The sequence below is a fragment of the Cucurbita pepo genome, chromosome LG01 (assembly GCF_002806865.2).
Source record: "Cucurbita pepo subsp. pepo cultivar mu-cu-16 chromosome LG01, ASM280686v2, whole genome shotgun sequence".
Lineage (NCBI taxonomy): Eukaryota > Viridiplantae > Streptophyta > Magnoliopsida > Cucurbitales > Cucurbitaceae > Cucurbita > Cucurbita pepo.
In genome coordinates this window covers 19,889,752-19,906,829 of record NC_036638.1, presented here as the reverse complement: position 1 = coordinate 19,906,829, position 17,078 = coordinate 19,889,752, and the positions used below count along the sequence as shown (strand labels likewise).

Sequence of the window (17,078 nt, the reverse complement as noted above, 5' to 3'; positions counted from 1 at the left end):
TTGTTCCTCAATGTTATCAATGTTATGCCAACTCGGGTTAGTAAAGGAGGTCAAGATGTTCCCCTCCACTAAAAATAAAATCACCAGAAGAAATTAAATCATATAATTGAAAGATTTGAAACAAAGATCAACTAATGCATTTTCAACCTCCATCCTTATCTCTATTTGAAATCAAAATGTTCTGCCTCATTCGAAATAGGTCTTAGTTTTTTCCAAGTTTATAAAATTCACTCCCACAAATGATATTGCACATCACACATATTCCTGGACTTTATCTATTCACATCTAATGCCTACAGTTAAATTTTTGTCCTCAAAGATAATTTATGGTTCCCCTTTTACTCTCTGTCCCCTGTGTCACAAACAAAAAGAATAGTAATAAAGTGGTGGGATTGGATTTTCAGGTCTCAATCCAGGTCAAAGTTCCCACGATCAAATATTTGCCAGGAAGATCCCCTGCCGATGGCGCTAGATATGTAATTTTCTTCCTGTCATCCAAAAACAAATCCCATTGTTAGATTTAGAAGTTACAATTTCAGACTTTCTTCACATACTTTCATCCAAATCATAAGCTTATTGTTTAGTTCAAACCTTTGGATGTCGATATCAGTAATATACACAAATCCAGCAACATTGCTGCACCCAAAGAGGAAAAAAATCGTCAACTCGTAGAGAGGGTTACATAACAGTTGTAGCCTTAGACCATGTTTTGAAATGGTTTCTAAGAGCTTAAAAAAATTTGTAGATGTAACAAATGAACTGATGTGATTTTTTGCTTTAATGACACAGATCGGTATGAACGAATCAGGTTTTCAAATGATGGGAAAATGAAAAGGGTTAGAATTAATCCTTATTTTAGAGTATAACCCATGGATTACACATTGGTCATGTCTTCTACTCTTTTTTGATAGCTTTATAAAAGATGGAGACTGAAGAAAAGAAAAGCAAGATTCCAAAAGAAATCACCTTGAGATAATTTCATCAGGTTCTTTAGCAAATGAAACAGCAAGAACCAAATGGAGCAAATCCCGATTAATATTGACAGGCACTAATCTAGTGGGATCTGCAGCCGGTTCTGCACCAATTGGCAGAGCTGACCGCGGGGCCTGTGGCCCACCTCCAATGCGATAAATGAACAGATCGCTGAAGTTTGCGATGTTTGAGTGGGGTGAGAGATCATTTGCAGGTCCATAAAAATATTCCTGCAAAACATCACAGCATTTTGTAATAGCCTTGTCAGTTTCAAAATGGAATAGACGGAATTCCGTGGCAAGGATTCAATTTAGTTGAATCATATGAGTAAGACAAATTGCATCAAGACTGAGGATGCAATTCAGTTGCCATTGTCATTTGAAAAGGTCAAAACAAGAGACTGTTAAAATAAAACCAATCATCCACCATTTATACAACTTCCTTGCTTACCCTTATTCTGTAACTCCTGGCTTTTTGACGATATTTAGCGTTTCTGGATACAACACCACCGGACTTTTGAAGTTTCACAACATCTACGTTAGGCTTATTCTTTAGTACATCTTTGAGCATGCTCCAAAGTTTCTCCTGCAAAACAGTAAAATATTAAAAATATTAACGGTCAATTATTCTATAAATTATTGTGCGTCTATTGCTTCAGAAGGTTGCCTTTAAGGTACAATATTAGAAAGTTTTCTTTGATATTTATGGATAGAAGAGTATAAGGATTATAAATTAGTTTGAAGAAAAGAAGAAAGTATATTTAGAGCAAGTCTACTCCGACTACTACTTTTGCTAGTATAAACGGTGGGTTCTCTTCTAGCTTGCACCTTGGCTTGACTTTCTTGAATACTTTTCTTGGTGTGTTAGATGATACGTTGTCCTCCTTGGTTGCATCACAACACTTCTCTCCTTTGGCCTTCAACATCCAATGAGTGTGACTTGCAGTCACCTTCCTTCTGCTTGCACTTTGGTAGGTCACAACTAGCTTTCTTCTAATATGGTTGACACTCTCTCACTTAAACTGATCACATCCTCAACGACTCATTTGGGGGCAGAATCACATAGGAGAAATGACATAGTTTGCACATCTTTTTAGGAGTATATCACATACATTTAGCCTTTGTGTAATGATTACAATTGTACTAAATTTCCTTCTAACATTTGATACTAACGGTTTATAATGTCATTATAATAATAAAACTGCTATATCATAGGTAAATAAACCAATGCATAAAGGAAAGCACATGGAAAGAATACCTGAAGAGTTTTCAACAAGTTCCAATTTCTAGTTAAACCAAGTTTAATAATTGAGAGAAACACAAAAAGAAGCAACTTACTTGACCCAAAACCAGGACAACATTAGCATTGAGTGTATCGATAGCATGTAGAAGCAGCTGCAGCAAGATAACAAACAAGAACAATGATACATAACCAATTGTGGTAATGGAAATTAGCAACTGGAATGTGTAACATAATTGCATAATTTGTATAGAAGTTTCAGTACCTCATAGCCTACACCCTCGATCCATCCCATTGTGTTGATAACCATACCCGCAGCTCGGGATTCTGCATTGCCAGTAAATTGCCTCTCCAGCACTTGGGCAAGCTCCTTCACAAGCACTTTGTACAGATCAACGTTATTGCTGTTAAAGAACCTCAAACTTAGGGCATTGGAACACATTACATTTGGCTTAAAATGAAAATTTACTCTCAGCATAGCATATTGTTGGGAAAATGAACACTGTAAAAGTTCAAGAAGAATAAATACTGCAGCAGGTTTATTTACCTTGGAGTCGTGTGTCCATAAAAGTAAACCAGGGGCATTTCCAGGGGGATGCCTTCCACAGGATCAATGGGCAACTCGATAGGGGTAGCAGCAATGCACCCAGGAATTGTTATAGATCCTTGGCCAATATCCAAATCTACAAATGTAGGCTTCCAACCCTGTTTTGCAGCCCAACTAAGGAGCATCCTTGACAAGGTGCTCTTCCCTGAATCGGTAGGCCCCACAACGATGACCCTTGGACCCTAATGCAACCAAAAAAAGAAAATTCTAAATATCAATATAGTTAATGAAATTATGTTCCTACTATGTAAGTTATTAGGGTGACCCGAACACAAGAATCCCACAAAACTGACTCTAGCCCACCAGAGCAAAAACTAGCTCAGTTGAGCATTTTGATTAGAAAAAAGAAAAGAAGAACCTGTGTAGAACCGGAGTCATCGGCTGATGAAGCTCTAGCACGGCTTCTTCGTGCTTCAAGAATGGCATGGACATTCACATAACCGATCATGGGTGTCTGTAAACAAACAATAGAGAATTGAATCTTAGTCATTGAACAAAAAATCTCTAGTGCAGAGAAGACCCTTGCCTTCATAGACTTAGATGTAAGCCATAGCCTATACAAACCAGCAAAATTTATACCTCATCTGCCGTATAATCAGTTTCAGTCGCACCATCCATTTCAAGCGTGGCTCCATACCAAGTGAAGACCTTTAACATCAAACTCAAATTTTCAAAATAATGGAAGATCAAAGCAGACCCATCCCCTTACTAAATACAATTTCAAACTAAACAGCATGCTTGTGAAATGATTGACCAAGAAAGACCAAAACTCGAAAGAAATTTGAAATGAAATTCCGTTCTGAAACTTATATAAGTCAAATTGGGCAAGAAAGCCTCATTGATTAAATCTTACAGCAATTTTCAGCCTTGGTGGTAAAGTGAGCCATATTTCAGGAGGAAGCTCTGTGCCAAAGATCTCAGCATTACCAGAGAGCAGCCGTAAACGGAGAGGCGAGTCGTTTCCAACTTCAATCCTGAGCTCGCTCTCCCTATCCAACTTAACCTGTCTGACAGACGAAGTCGAAGCTGAGCCAGCCACCGTGGCAGGACCACCGTACGCCATGCCTCACCCAAATGCGAACTTTTTCGTTTTTCCCAAGCTAGATCAACAATTTTAGATGGTAGGCTTCTGGTTTGCACTCACTGTAACTATAAATAGCTACTCTATCCCTCGGATAACGTCACACAACGATTGAGCTGCACGAGGCGTCAATGGTTCATTGAATCAAGAAATCAAATTTCAAGAAAATAGTTGGCGGGTTTAGGGTTTTAGACCCACAAAAATCAAAGCAGACAACAAAATAAAATATTGAAACAAAGAACAGAACTCTAGAGTTGAATTCATCCAATCAATTGCATACTCGACAAATTGACATTTATTAACTTACTTCACACATCAACATGAGTTTATACTGTAAATGTGAAGTGAGAAAATACACAATTTCTAAAATGATGCGGAAAATTATTCGCAACGCAGCGAGACTACATTCAAAATTTCGTAGTGGTCACCATTGACTCGTATTGCTACTTATACTAGCGAGTTAGTGTGCCCATTATGACTACTCTCACCTGAAGATAAATTATGGCTGGAATTTGGTTTGGCTCTGCCACAAAATAGAAGGTAAAGAGAGAAAAAGACTGAGAAAGGCGATGACCGGAGGCAGTATCCAAGGGCGAGCTTGCGGCGGGAGGCGACGGCGTCCGACGATGTAAATGGAGACGGAGAGGTGCTGAAAATTGAATTGAGATTGAAGAGGGTACGCTTCTAGTGGGGATTTTACAAAAAGCTTAAAAGAAAACATAATATAAGCTATTATCTTATTTAATTTTTTTTTAAATAGATTACTTTATTATTTAATTATTCGTATTTTGTATCTTTTTTTGTATAAAAAAAAAGTATATATATTTTTTACAAATGTTTAAAAAAGAAAAAATAATTAGTTTCAAGAAATACAAAGAGACTCACTCCATAATTTCATGGAAGGATATATATATATATATAAGCGCATCTTTCGAGTCTGTCAGCCAACCACCGTAACGGCTGCTGCCCCTGTGGCCATTCCTTATCTCTGCCGCGCTACGCAATGCTGCGACGCCTACCGTTACGAGCTCTCGCTCTCGCTCTCGCTCTCGCTCTCGCTCACCGTCTTCCAACCACACCCATTTCCGCTTCCAGTACTGCTTATTTTCATCGTCAATGTTCCCTTTTTTCGTCCTCTTCTACCTTCCAGATCCCTGACAGTAATGTCATTCAGCGCTTGGGGCATGAAGAAGACGTTGTCAATCCACCCTTCGCTTCTGAACCATCCACCACAGCATCTATCGATCGCTCTGGATTGTGTAACCCGCCTGGTACCACCTGATTCACCTCTACCTATCTAATTTGCTTATGCGTTGCTTTTACATGTCGAGATGAATGAGACCGTCTTTTGGGTGGTGAATGGCAGAGCACTCTCACGAGCCTTCTTAGGACTCTGAGCTTGTCAAGCATCTCAAAGGCATTATCAAGGTTGGATTCTCTCTTTTTTCTTTCGTGTGCTTCTTGTGAGCTTCTTTTGCTTTGAACTTGTACATGAGGTGTGTGTAAAATGCCTCTGTAAGTTATCGCTTGTTTAGGATGCTACTTTATGAAGATACTTCTTGTTCCTCTTTTGAGGAAATTTCATTCAGTGATTCCATTTTATGAAATTGCTCTGAATTCTGTCTTTCAGTTTCATGCCAAATATGAATGGGATTTCTCTAAGTTTCTTGGAAATATGAGTAACCTAATCTGATCAGTTCTGAATTTCTATGCTAATCATAATTATTGTTCCAGTATTTACAATTTCTGCTGTGGCATTGACTAATTTTATGCGATTTCAAGAGAACGTGAATTCTAGGATTTAATGTGATCATGGATCTCAGTTTTTTCAAGCAGACATAGCTTATTTGAATCATTTTTATTGCATGCCATAAATTCTTTCTTATTAGCATGGCAGTATCGTGGAGGACCAATTTCAGTAGCCGAGTATATGGAAGAGGTTTTGACAAATCCTAAAGCTGGATTTTATATTTTGGGGCGGAAGGTGATTTTATAATATCTCCTGAAGTGAACCAAATGTTTGGCGAGGTAATTCACCAGGATTTTTGGGTTCTCAATGTCAAATTTCCTCTTCCATCATCTGTGACTATTGCATAGTCACACACAATGAAATACATATATATAAATCTTTAATTCTTGGAGGTTCCCTGTTGCATACGAATGTTTCTCTATACTGCTTGCCAATGTTAGATGGTTGGTGTCTGGGCCATGCACCTTTGGGAGCAAATGGGACGACCAGACAAGGTAAAATTGGTAAAATTGGTAAAATTGGGTCCAGGAAGAGGACCTCTGATGGCTGATCTGCTACGTGTAAGGATTACTGGCGTTTAGTAGGTGAAGACAAGGCACCCTTCTGGGAAGGGCCTGACGAAGACGCACCCATAGGAATGGGCACGCGGTACATGGCCATGGCCATTGTAAACAAGAAGCACAGTGTTCCAGTGCCATTTCTATGAAAGCTGATTGAAGTATTTATCATGAACCAATTTCAATGTACCTTGTATAGAATATCATTTCCTTAGAAAGGAAACAACCCAATATATAGTCGATCAATTTTCTGCAGTGGGTTTAATTATGTTCGTTTTGTAAAATGTTGGACAAACTTCATCTACCTCATCAATAAAGAGTTCATTGTTTAGCTTAAAAAAAATGATACTGAGATTTTTTTTTTCATGGACGACAAAAGGATGTAAAATTACCTCTTCATCCTCACTCTTTGCATATATTCTCACCCTACGAATACCTTCGCAGTTTGCAGGCAATGATCGTGTAGCTACATGAAGGGAACCAAGGATGATCATAATATTCATTCTACATATTTTGAACTTAAGTATGGCAAATTACATGTTTATCAGGACTTTTATACATTCATATAAGTATATCACGAATGGATCTCCATTCTTCTCGCCGTGTGATTGATAACTACGTCGTGCAGATTTAAAAGCTTCTGTTCACTATACTGTGTATGACTGCTGAATTGTGTTGATATCAAGACCCTTCAGCCTCACCACTGATTCAACGTGACCTTTCAATGTGTGCAGCTCTCTCAGCCTGCGCCGACACAAGGTACATAAACAACAAAAAGTTTGTTGCATTTATTCATTCATTTCAAGTGTTAAGAAAGCATGCAGCACTTGTGGAAGCTGCAGGATTAAGCTGTGAAAATACAGTGGAATGCTCTCAAATAGACGTGGTTCATGTCAGTTCATTTTTAGCTTTATAATAAGTTTCTTGGAGGTAAAAATTTATTTAGAACTTTCAATTGATTTTACCTTGCAATTTCAGCTCGTCGTTTTGCTTCTTCAGCCATTTGATTGAGCTCTGTATAAGTTGTGCGCTCAGAAAACATCTTAGCCTCAGGTGGCTGCAGCCCATGAAGTGTCCTTTGCGCATGGGCCCATTTGAGCTCACGCTCTTCCTTCCCGAAATCCTTCTTCCTTGTAAAGGCAATCTGTAGAAGAAGCTCAGAATCAGAGAAAGTGGGAGTTCAACTAAGCATGCTGTTCAAACAGTGAGAAGGCATACCCTTTGTTCAATGACAAGGTCCCATGCCCTACCACTAATGGCATATCTGATTGCAAACTTGATTATGTCAAGTGGGAAATAAAAGACGACGTTGTAAAGCCAAACCACACCAGCCCAGCCCCAGCCAATTCCTTCTATTGCAGCAAAACTCCAGTTTGCATAGACAGCAATCAGTGTAGCAATCTGTTCATATGATGATTAATGAATCAAGGATATCAAAAATCAGACCTCAAGATGTGGCTAGAATCTAACAGTTCACTCACCAGCTGAGCAACAATAAAAGCTGCAACCAATAACAGTCCAGGCCGCTCCACAAACGACCAACTCCGAGATCGTGTAACAAAGATGAGAGCCTGACTAATTGTACTCACTTGCAGGTATATTGCTGAAGCTAGCTTTCTGAAATCATCCTCATCCTTCTTCTGAAGGCTAGAAACCCCAAATGTACGCTGAAATCACATAGGAACATCAATGATTTTGACAATGGATGCTTGAAAAGTTGAGAGCATTGAAGTTCTAAAGAAATTCATGTTTGTCAAGGACCATCATTAAGAAGATATCAAGGAACAAGATTTAGTATCCTACAGAAAGCTGAAAAGGCACTGAAAGTAAGTCACGAAATTATTTAACTTTTTCGTGCTTGATTTCTATTCTCAGCAGGAATATGTAATAGCCAAGCCCACCGCTAGCAGATATTGTCCTCTATGACTTTTCCTTCCGGACTTCTCCTCAAGGTTTTAAAACGCGTTCACTAGGGAGAGGTTTCCACTCCCTTATAAGAAATGTTTCGTTCCCCTCTCTAACCGATATAAAATCTCACAATCCACCTGCTTGAGGGCCCAGCGTCCTCACTGGCACATCGCTCGGTGTTTGACTCTGATACCATTTGTAACAGCCCAAGCCCACCGCTAACAAATATCATCCTCTTTGGACTTTCCCTTTCGGGTTTCTCCTCAAGGTTTTTAAAACGCGTCTACTAGGGAGAGATTTCCACACCCTTAAAAGGAATGTTTTGTTCCCCTCTCCAACCGATGTTTCACACAATAACATGTGTATAATATTATCATCTCGCAGCTAGAATTAAATACTTTGCTGACAGAACTGGGAAATAAGGTCTGTGTACTTGCATCTCTACTTCTAAACGTGACGGTTTCCATTATCTCATCAAAATTACTAAACTCACAGGAAAGAAGTCAGTTCTGTAAGCCGCCCAGAAGAAAATAACGGTCATCATAGCCAAATAACCTCCAAGAATAATTCCAGTGCCAAAAATCTCCGCCAGTTTCCAGCTATCTGGCAGAGGAGAAGGTTTCACTCTATCCTTTGATATTGTCATTATGGTACCTGGCAAGCATAAATATATTGTAGTTGAACACTAGGAACAAAAAAAAAAAAGAAGGTAGAGCTACAGTATATCAATATATAAACAAAGTTATCTCTCTAAGTTTAAGAACCAAATACAAACCATCATTGAGGATAGCAATGATCAGGACCATGAAAGGTGGGAAGTCAAATTGGTATATTAGGGCCAGCAACATGAATCCAAGCTGTCCAAAACGATCGAGACGACACGTTAATAAGTAGAGGGTGATAAAGGATCCTGATAGAATTCATTTTTCTTGACAATAAGCTCTAAAACTTACCACAATACGGATCGTAATTGATACTGCATAAATCTGCAACAGTAAATTGTTAAGATCAAATATGAAATTTTGAAGATTGGAATTGGAGTCAACAATATAATAAACTTTGTACTTAAAGCTCAATGTTCAAAGTATTACACTTGATATTACTTATCTAAGCTGTGAACGCAGGTGTACCGTGTAATTTTTCATCCTCTGGAAGATGGCTCTGCTGGTTAGAACAGCGCTTATGATAACACTAAGACCAGGCTCTGTAAGAACAATATCAGAAGCGCTACGAGCTGCGTCGGTTGCATCTGCAACTGCTATGCCAATGTCGGCCTTTTTAAGTGCAGGAGCATCATTAACACCATCTCCAGTCATTCCACATATATGTTTTCGAGCTTGTAAACGTTTCACAATCTCATATTTGTGCTCTGTACAATGTAGCATTACAGTCAAGCAAATACTGATGGTAGATAACATTCTTAGTTGTAACTTGAACACTAGAAGTAACATGTAAAGCATTCAATTGTCGTACGTTCCTGTGTCACAGTGTTGCGAGATTCGGTTTGTTGTCAGTTGATCACGATGAATTATAGTTTAAAAGAAAGAAAATTACCAGGAAAAACGCCGGCAAATCCATCAGCCTTTTCAATTAAGTCATCAACAGGCAATCCAGAAATTGATTCATCTTTGTTCTGTCCTAATAATGCAGATGAAGGGTACATATTTGTTCCCATCCCGAGACGTCGTCCCGTTTCCTTTCCTATAGCCAGTTGATCACCTAAAATGACAAGGAAATTAAAAGTAAGTTTAGTTAATGACAACTTAAACAATTTTGTGGTAGATATTTTCAAAATTTAGTATAATAATTGGACCTGTGATCATTTTAACGTTTACACCAAGATTCAAAGCCCTCCTAATTGTCTCTGCACTATCATGTCTTGGCGGGTCAAACAGAGGCATTAGTCCAATGAACTGCCATGGCCCTCCATGACTCTCCTTCCTTCCTTCTGGAACTTCCTGTAAAATCGATTTATGGTTCATTAGTAACTACACGAACGATAACGAGTCCGAACGAACTGAATGCAGAATCAAGAAAGACAGCTACTTGGTATGCCACTGCAAGAGATCGCAACCCTCGCTCCGCGAACTTATCGATTATAGCATGGACTTTCCTTTCTATCTCTGATTTGTTGTGCGCAAGATTCAATATCTAATACAGAACGACATAAGTTTTGAGTATTAGCATCCTCAAAACAATGAAGAACTGAACAATATTGGTACGTTATCCTACCTGCTCTGGAGCGCCTTTGCTGACCCGATGCATTTTCCCATCACGATCAATGTATGTCAGAGCAGTCCGCTTGTCAGTTGGGTTGAATGGAAGGAAGTGAACCTCTTGAATGCCTGCTCGTGCCTTTTTTATCGTATATGTCGAAACAAGAATACAAATGAAAGTTTACATATCTTCTAGTTAAGTATTCACTCATTTCTTTTCAGTTCATAAATGAATGTGAATATCCAACTTTGAAATCGTATATGTCGAAACAATATTTTGAACATACCTCCTTTGGATCACTCAACATCCCTACAATAGCAGTATCGATTGCATCCTGATTTTCAACTCGGGAGGCTTGAGCTGCCATGAGAATAACGGTATCGACATCCACTCCCTTGGTGAAAACCTATTAAAAGTAAACATTAGTGAGTTAGAAGAATCAATATAGATGCATTACATATGTAAACATGAACTGTGGAATCTTCCATCAACCTCTATCAGAGTCTTATCAACAGTAAGCTTATTTAACGTCAGTGTTCCTGTTTTGTCGCTACAAAGCACGTCCATTCCAGCCATTTCTTCTATTGCCGTCATTCGTTTCGTGATAGCTCCCTGAGAAAGCCATCGAGATAAGTTGAAGTGATCGAACTTGGGCAGGTATTTAGCAACTAGAATTACCTACCTGTTGAGATAGACGATGTGATCCAATTGCCATCGTGACCGACAAAACAGTCGGCATAGCAATAGGAATTCCTCCAATGAGAAGAACAAGGAGATTGTCGATCCCGGGACGATATGCCCGATGTTGGATTGGGTACATGACGATAATCTCCACAATCATGCCCACAGCAATGGAACATATGCAGAAATTTCCAATAGCAGTCAAAACCTATTTAGCAATAGAATTGTTAGCAAGATTACTATCAATAACCAATAAGAGATTTGTATTCAAAAATTGATCAAACAATCAACTATTACCTTTTGGAAATGACCCACTTGGTTTGTGGAGTCCACAAGATGAGCAGCTTTGCCAAAGAAGGTATGAACACCAGTAGCAATAACTACTGCTTCAATTTCTCCCTGTTTGCACGTCGACCCTGAATAGACGCTGTCACCTGGGCCTTTAGTTACAGGTAGCGATTCTCCCGTGAGTGCAGACTGCAAACTCGACAAGAACACTCAAGTAAGTCACCTCAAGAAAACTAAACGTCGTTTGAAATGTTTTCAAAATACCAGGAAAACAGAGATTAGAAATGGTTATAACGTTACTTGATCGATCTTCAGCGGATCGCCTTCAAGGAGGCGAGCATCAGCAGGAATAATGTCACCGAGCTTGACACTAATTATATCACCAGGAACAAGAACTGATGCTTCCTCCTCAACCCACTTCCCATCTCTAAGAACCTTTAAGTAGTGAACATAACTAAGATACTAACACTATTCAGCTATAAAAGTTCATGGTTTATATCAATATGGAACATTGTAAGAACCTTAGCTTTCGGTGCAAGACGAGCCATGAGCGCAGCTGCGGCGTTTCCAGCATTGTTCTCCTCAATAAAACTAATAGTTGAATTGATAAGCAACAAGGTTATGATCCCAACAAAATCTTGCCAATCTGGAGGTTTTCCCTGTGAAACACGTCGTTCTTAGCCATCGAAAAACACGTTTAACAACTAACCATCATCAGGAAAGTTCAAGAGATTATGATCTTTTCACTAACTGAGTTATTTGAAAGATGCATCTTCTTTTCTAAACGAAATTTCATGACTATTTGCTCAGAAATGGAAGTGAAAAACAAAAAATACAAACAAAAGTAGATACTTCTTTAGATCAGAGACTACAAACTCACTCCTCCATTGGCTAGAGCAATAGCCATTATAGCTGCAGCTTCCATGACCCATGAAAGAGGGTTCCACATAAATCCCAAGAACTTCAAAACCTTACTCTCCTGCAACAAAAATACCACAGAATCAACGTGGAAATCACCAGAGCTATACTTTAACCAAGAATTCAAATATATGATAGAATTAAAAACAGAGGAGCGTTGTGTCTTATTCTTTCCAGCTTCACAAAACGAAACAGAGAAGGAATTAAGCTGAGAGTAGTGAAGAGAAAAACCTTCTTTTCTTCAAGCTTATTGTAGCCAAAGATGGCCAATCTCTCACGAGCCGCCTCTGTTGTCAAACCATTAGTATTACACCTCAAAGTCTGAAAAACCTCTTCAACCGGCACGTTCTCCTACAAGTTCAAGAAGCTCAATACATCCCAAACCCAAAACCCAGAAAAAAAAAACAGGACAAATATAGAAGAAAAACCCATATAGAAACAGATTAAAAGTACCAAATCAACAGCTTCTTTCAGAACAGCCTCCAAAACTTCATCCTTATCCCCCATCTTCAAGCTTCAACAGAGAAAAGGCTGAAGAAAATGAAGTGAAAACACCTGAAAATGCAAGAAGAAAACAGGGGAAGAGGGAAGGTGAGCCTTAGAAGAAGTTTTTGGTATCTCTGAATTTCACTCTGCTCGAAGGCTGTATAAAGCTGGCAACTTTTTGGCGTGGCACAGAAGCGGACGCTCTAAGAAGATTATGTACTTCCGGGTACATTTGGTCTCCATAAAAATTCCACCTTTTTGAAGAACCATTACTTACATTACATTACATTGGAGTGTACAAGTTTGTTGTACAGGTGTTTCGGTGTTGGTGACTGCGCTCCCACTTTTGTTAAATCATCCCATCACACAACTCTCTCTATATTTCTATGAATACATTTATATAAAAAATGGTCAATTTTGAAAGGAGGAATGGGTTTTGTCCCAATTGCTTCAATAATTAAACTCATACCAAACTTGCTCACTTCAAGTAATTGTGTTTAAAGACGTTTGGGTTTGTTATATAATAATAGAAATCTTGTTTTTACTTCATAGTTCACCTATTATTATGCAATGATATGATCATAGGTTTAAATCCTTAAGTTTTGTATTATTGAACTTAAAAAAAAAAAAAAAATGATATGATAGAGATTTGTGTTTCTAATTTTTTTTAAGTTACGTATAACCATCAAACACTCTTTACCTTAGCTCGTATGGTGGGTTTAAATTTTATCAATAATATCTTCATTCATGAATGATGTTATCTTCTTGTAACGTAAGGTAACTTTATAGTTTTTCTTTCATTGCCTTCTCTAGCTAAACTACCTTTGAACTCATCGTGGTTTGGTGGGAATCTTCTTAATTTTGAGCCTAACTTTTGATTGGCGAAGAAATTGTGATTGATTGTACAAGGGAATGATCGTCGGAAGTGCAATCAAGAAATGCAAGTGTGTGCATGCGTTTTCGGTGAAGATTGAAAACCGAGTCAATTGGATCCGTCTATCTTGATTCAATTGGGCCAATTTAGTCCAATTTATTAGATTTAATCTTTTTATAGCCAATATTTTATATAGTGTTAGGGCCTAATGAGAATATTTTAGAGAATATGGGATCATACCCAACGATATAAATTTGCATGCGAGGTCACTCATTACATGTATGTAAAATGAATCTATTTGGATCATGCGATATAATCCTACGTGACAGAGTCACTCCTAACATATATAGGAGATAATATATTGAAGTGTGTCTTACATGACAAAATACGACGAGATCACTCCCTTGAGATTAAGATTGAATGGATAAGATTTAAAGTTAGATTTGGTTCGTATTTTTATATAGGTTAGATTAGGTAGAGGGTTAAATGTGTACGTGGTTTTGTTTTTCCCCTCAACTTCTTCCCACCAACTTTTGTTTTTTTGTTATTTTTTTTTTCATTTTTCCCCTTTTCACCTAATTTTATTTCTACAACATTGACAATATTTTTAGAATTAATTAAACTTTTTCAAGTTTTAAACGTATTTCATATGTCATAATTATGAATTGTACCACTTTAATTCATTGGTCAATAAAGCTAAGCTCTACCGTAGAAAATAATTTGGATTAATTAGACTATATTATCAAATTTTTACCACAAATATTGACTCCTTGGACACTGCCACGAAATGCTCAATTTTTTTTGTGTGGGACAAAATATTCTTTGCAAGCAAGTTCCAAGTTTGTTGAAATTATAAGGTCTCATTTGTTGAATCCCTACATTGTATTTGAATATGTATATCTTTTGGGACTCATTTTTGACTTTATTTTCGTCCCAACCTCACCTCACCTCACCGATTCGATCGATGCTCCACCTATCATTTTAGAATTAAAGAGAAGCACTATTTACATTATGAGCTCTTTTGGAGGAACTAAAAGTAAAGTTTTGAGAGCTTATATTCAAATTAGATAATATCATACCATTGTAGGAGTTTTTCTTGTCTAGTAGTATTATAACAATGATCTTATCTTAATTTAGTCATGTCAATAGAATTCTCAAGTGTGTGAAGATCTATTTGGGGTAGAGCTCCGAAGCTCCAGTCATAGTGAAGATCTATCCATGGTGGAACTCCATTGAACTAGTAATACATTTAAGAGAAGAAGAGTCGTGTAGAATAGTGTTGGACCGATAGATACGGTTTAAGGGAAGGCTTTTTAAGCATTTTTTATTCGGATAAATATCCTTCCACGAAGCTTGTCCCCTTGATACATAGACTTTGTCATTTTCTTTCATATGATAAGATTATATAAATAGACTATTACCTCAATTGAAAAAGAGTTGCCAACAAATGTCTGAAATTCAATATATGAATTTTAAAATAATGATTTAAAAAATATAAAAAATAAAATAATGTATTTTGAGATTTTTTCTTTTTAAGAATTAAATAAATTTGGAGCAGCCTGTGTGTATGTTATTTTCCTAATGCTTTGTCTAGAATCCCACGTGTCGAGCAGCCTGAGTATCTAGAATCTTCCACTTTTTTAGTTGAGACGATTTTTCTTTTTTCTTTTTTCTTTTTTTCTTTTTTTCTTTTTCTTTGAATTTTTCCTTTATGCCAAAGTTATGATTTAGATTGGATCCGAATTCCATTTTTGTTTCCCCTCTTTATTTTTATTCGATATTTTCCCTTATAATGTAGAAATATTTTATCTTAATTTTTAATTCTTCTATAAAACTTTATTTGAAATCAAGTTATAATTTCAATCATCTCATATAACATTTACAGATATAATAAAAAACTGAAAATATTATTAAATAAAACTATACGTTAGAGAGTAAAATAAAATTAATTTCATATAGTTTTTAAATATTCTTTTGTTATTTCAAAAGAAAAGTCTTTACATAAAAATTGAATTCAGCTTTCAAATTAGAACAAATAAAACTAATTTCATAATTTACTTATTATGGTCAAAATGAAATTCTTACTTTAGTAAAAAAATTTAAGAAGAAAAGTAAATCAAAGTCTCTTTTTTCATGAAGTAAGAAGACCAAATGAATGACTCTTCAAGTGAAATCTACAATAAAGCCATTTTAATAATCATTGTCTTGATGAATATCATAAGTTATGTATTTAATAAATAAATAAATGCCTTTAGTTATGGCAACATGTGTATTAATTGAAAGTATTAAAGAATGAGTCATATTGAATTATAAGATTAAGAAAGAGGTAAGCTATTCATCATAAAAGGAAAAAAGAAAAACAAAAGTAGAGATTAGGTCGAATAAAAGGAAAACATTGGGATATTGGAATCATTAAAGTTAAATATTAATTAACTTTTTATTTTTATCATAATCAACTTTACTTTAAATGATAATTAAAACTATCATATAATTAACTGTTTCAATTGAATAGAATTTAATAAATATTGTCTTTTTCAAATAGTTGATGTATTCTTTCGCTATAAAATTTGAATATTGGTGTAGTGGGCTACTAGCCAAGCTAACAATTTAAAATATATATATATATATATATATATATATATAAATTTAATCTGAAAAATTATGAAAATATAAGATTGCGATTAATAATTATCATCTATACTGAAGATTAACTTAACCATAATAACTTTAAGGTAAGATGTGATCAATTTAAAATAAATTTATATTGGATGACTAATTTTTTTTTTAAAAAAAATTATGTGAGTCTACAAAAATATAATCCTAACTTTTAACTTTCTTGAAAAGAAAAGAAGTAAAATGTTTCAACTAATTCGACACCTAAACAAGTTGAAAACTTCAAATAATCTTTCCTAAGCTCATTTGAAATCCTGACAAATAAGGGCCCAATAAAACGACCTCAACTAGTTAAACAAAATCAAACAATTGGGGTGAAAATTGAATATTTATCTCTTGAGGGGTCAAAACACGACAACAAATTCTTGCTAACTACTACCATACCAATACAATAAAGAAAACTTGAGGCTAAAAAAGATACACAATTGGACTAAATTGCAAGGATCAAAACTTAGTGTAGAAGAGAAAGACAGTCAATGCACTAGATATAGTTATTTATTATTTCACCTGCAACCATATAAAATACTATTAGTGTAAAATATATGATATTTTTCCCATTAAATCTAGAGTCCTAGACTAACGATTACTTCTTTTTTTTTCTAGCTATTACTTCCAATTTCTCTATTTTCTTTACCATTTAAAATATTTTTGTAGGCACTTAAACAGCCATATCAAGCAAAATCAAAATAGTATCGAGCAACTTTGAAATAGGCACCAAACACCATAATCTCTTTATCTTCTAGTTGGACCTTCATTGCTGTTAGATCGACACTTTTTTACCATAATCCAATCATTGCTTTTGCATTAAACAAACTCTAATTCTATAGG

The 17,078-nt window shown here is 36.3% G+C and overlaps 3 protein-coding genes across 3 annotated transcripts; 1 reads left to right on the top strand and 2 right to left on the bottom strand.

Annotated features, from left to right (window-relative positions):
- Positions 1 to 127: 127 nt before the first annotated feature.
- LOC111795469 (protein CLP1 homolog) lies at positions 128 to 4,596 on the bottom strand. Its single transcript, XM_023677920.1, has 11 exons — positions 4,387 to 4,596; positions 3,671 to 4,014; positions 3,397 to 3,465; positions 3,176 to 3,271; positions 2,758 to 2,999; positions 2,476 to 2,614; positions 2,309 to 2,365; positions 1,422 to 1,556; positions 966 to 1,201; positions 591 to 635; positions 128 to 487 (listed from the first exon to the last, which is right to left on the bottom strand). The coding sequence occupies exons 2-11, from the start codon at positions 3,878 to 3,880 to the stop codon at positions 400 to 402; spliced, it is 1,317 nt and encodes a 438-aa protein (XP_023533688.1). The 5' UTR covers positions 3,881 to 4,014; positions 4,387 to 4,596; the 3' UTR covers positions 128 to 399.
- A 198-nt stretch (positions 4,597 to 4,794) lies between these two features.
- Positions 4,795 to 6,501, top strand: LOC111804236. Its single transcript, XM_023689005.1, has 3 exons — positions 4,795 to 5,169; positions 5,265 to 5,326; positions 5,796 to 6,501. Exons 1-3 carry the CDS (start codon positions 4,795 to 4,797, stop codon positions 5,818 to 5,820), a joined length of 462 nt encoding a protein of 153 aa, XP_023544773.1. The 3' UTR covers positions 5,821 to 6,501.
- A 171-nt stretch (positions 6,502 to 6,672) lies between these two features.
- LOC111798419 (ATPase 11, plasma membrane-type-like) lies at positions 6,673 to 13,059 on the bottom strand. Its single transcript, XM_023681546.1, has 21 exons — positions 12,671 to 13,059; positions 12,449 to 12,568; positions 12,180 to 12,278; positions 11,821 to 11,958; positions 11,600 to 11,734; positions 11,309 to 11,488; positions 11,013 to 11,219; positions 10,823 to 10,942; positions 10,617 to 10,736; positions 10,346 to 10,468; positions 10,160 to 10,264; positions 9,927 to 10,071; positions 9,668 to 9,832; positions 9,244 to 9,482; positions 9,067 to 9,099; positions 8,889 to 8,970; positions 8,607 to 8,767; positions 7,687 to 7,872; positions 7,424 to 7,606; positions 7,171 to 7,349; positions 6,673 to 6,949 (listed from the first exon to the last, which is right to left on the bottom strand). Exons 1-21 carry the CDS (start codon positions 12,722 to 12,724, stop codon positions 6,853 to 6,855), a joined length of 2,871 nt encoding a protein of 956 aa, XP_023537314.1. The 5' UTR covers positions 12,725 to 13,059; the 3' UTR covers positions 6,673 to 6,852.
- Between the last annotated feature and the right edge of the window lie 4,019 nt (positions 13,060 to 17,078).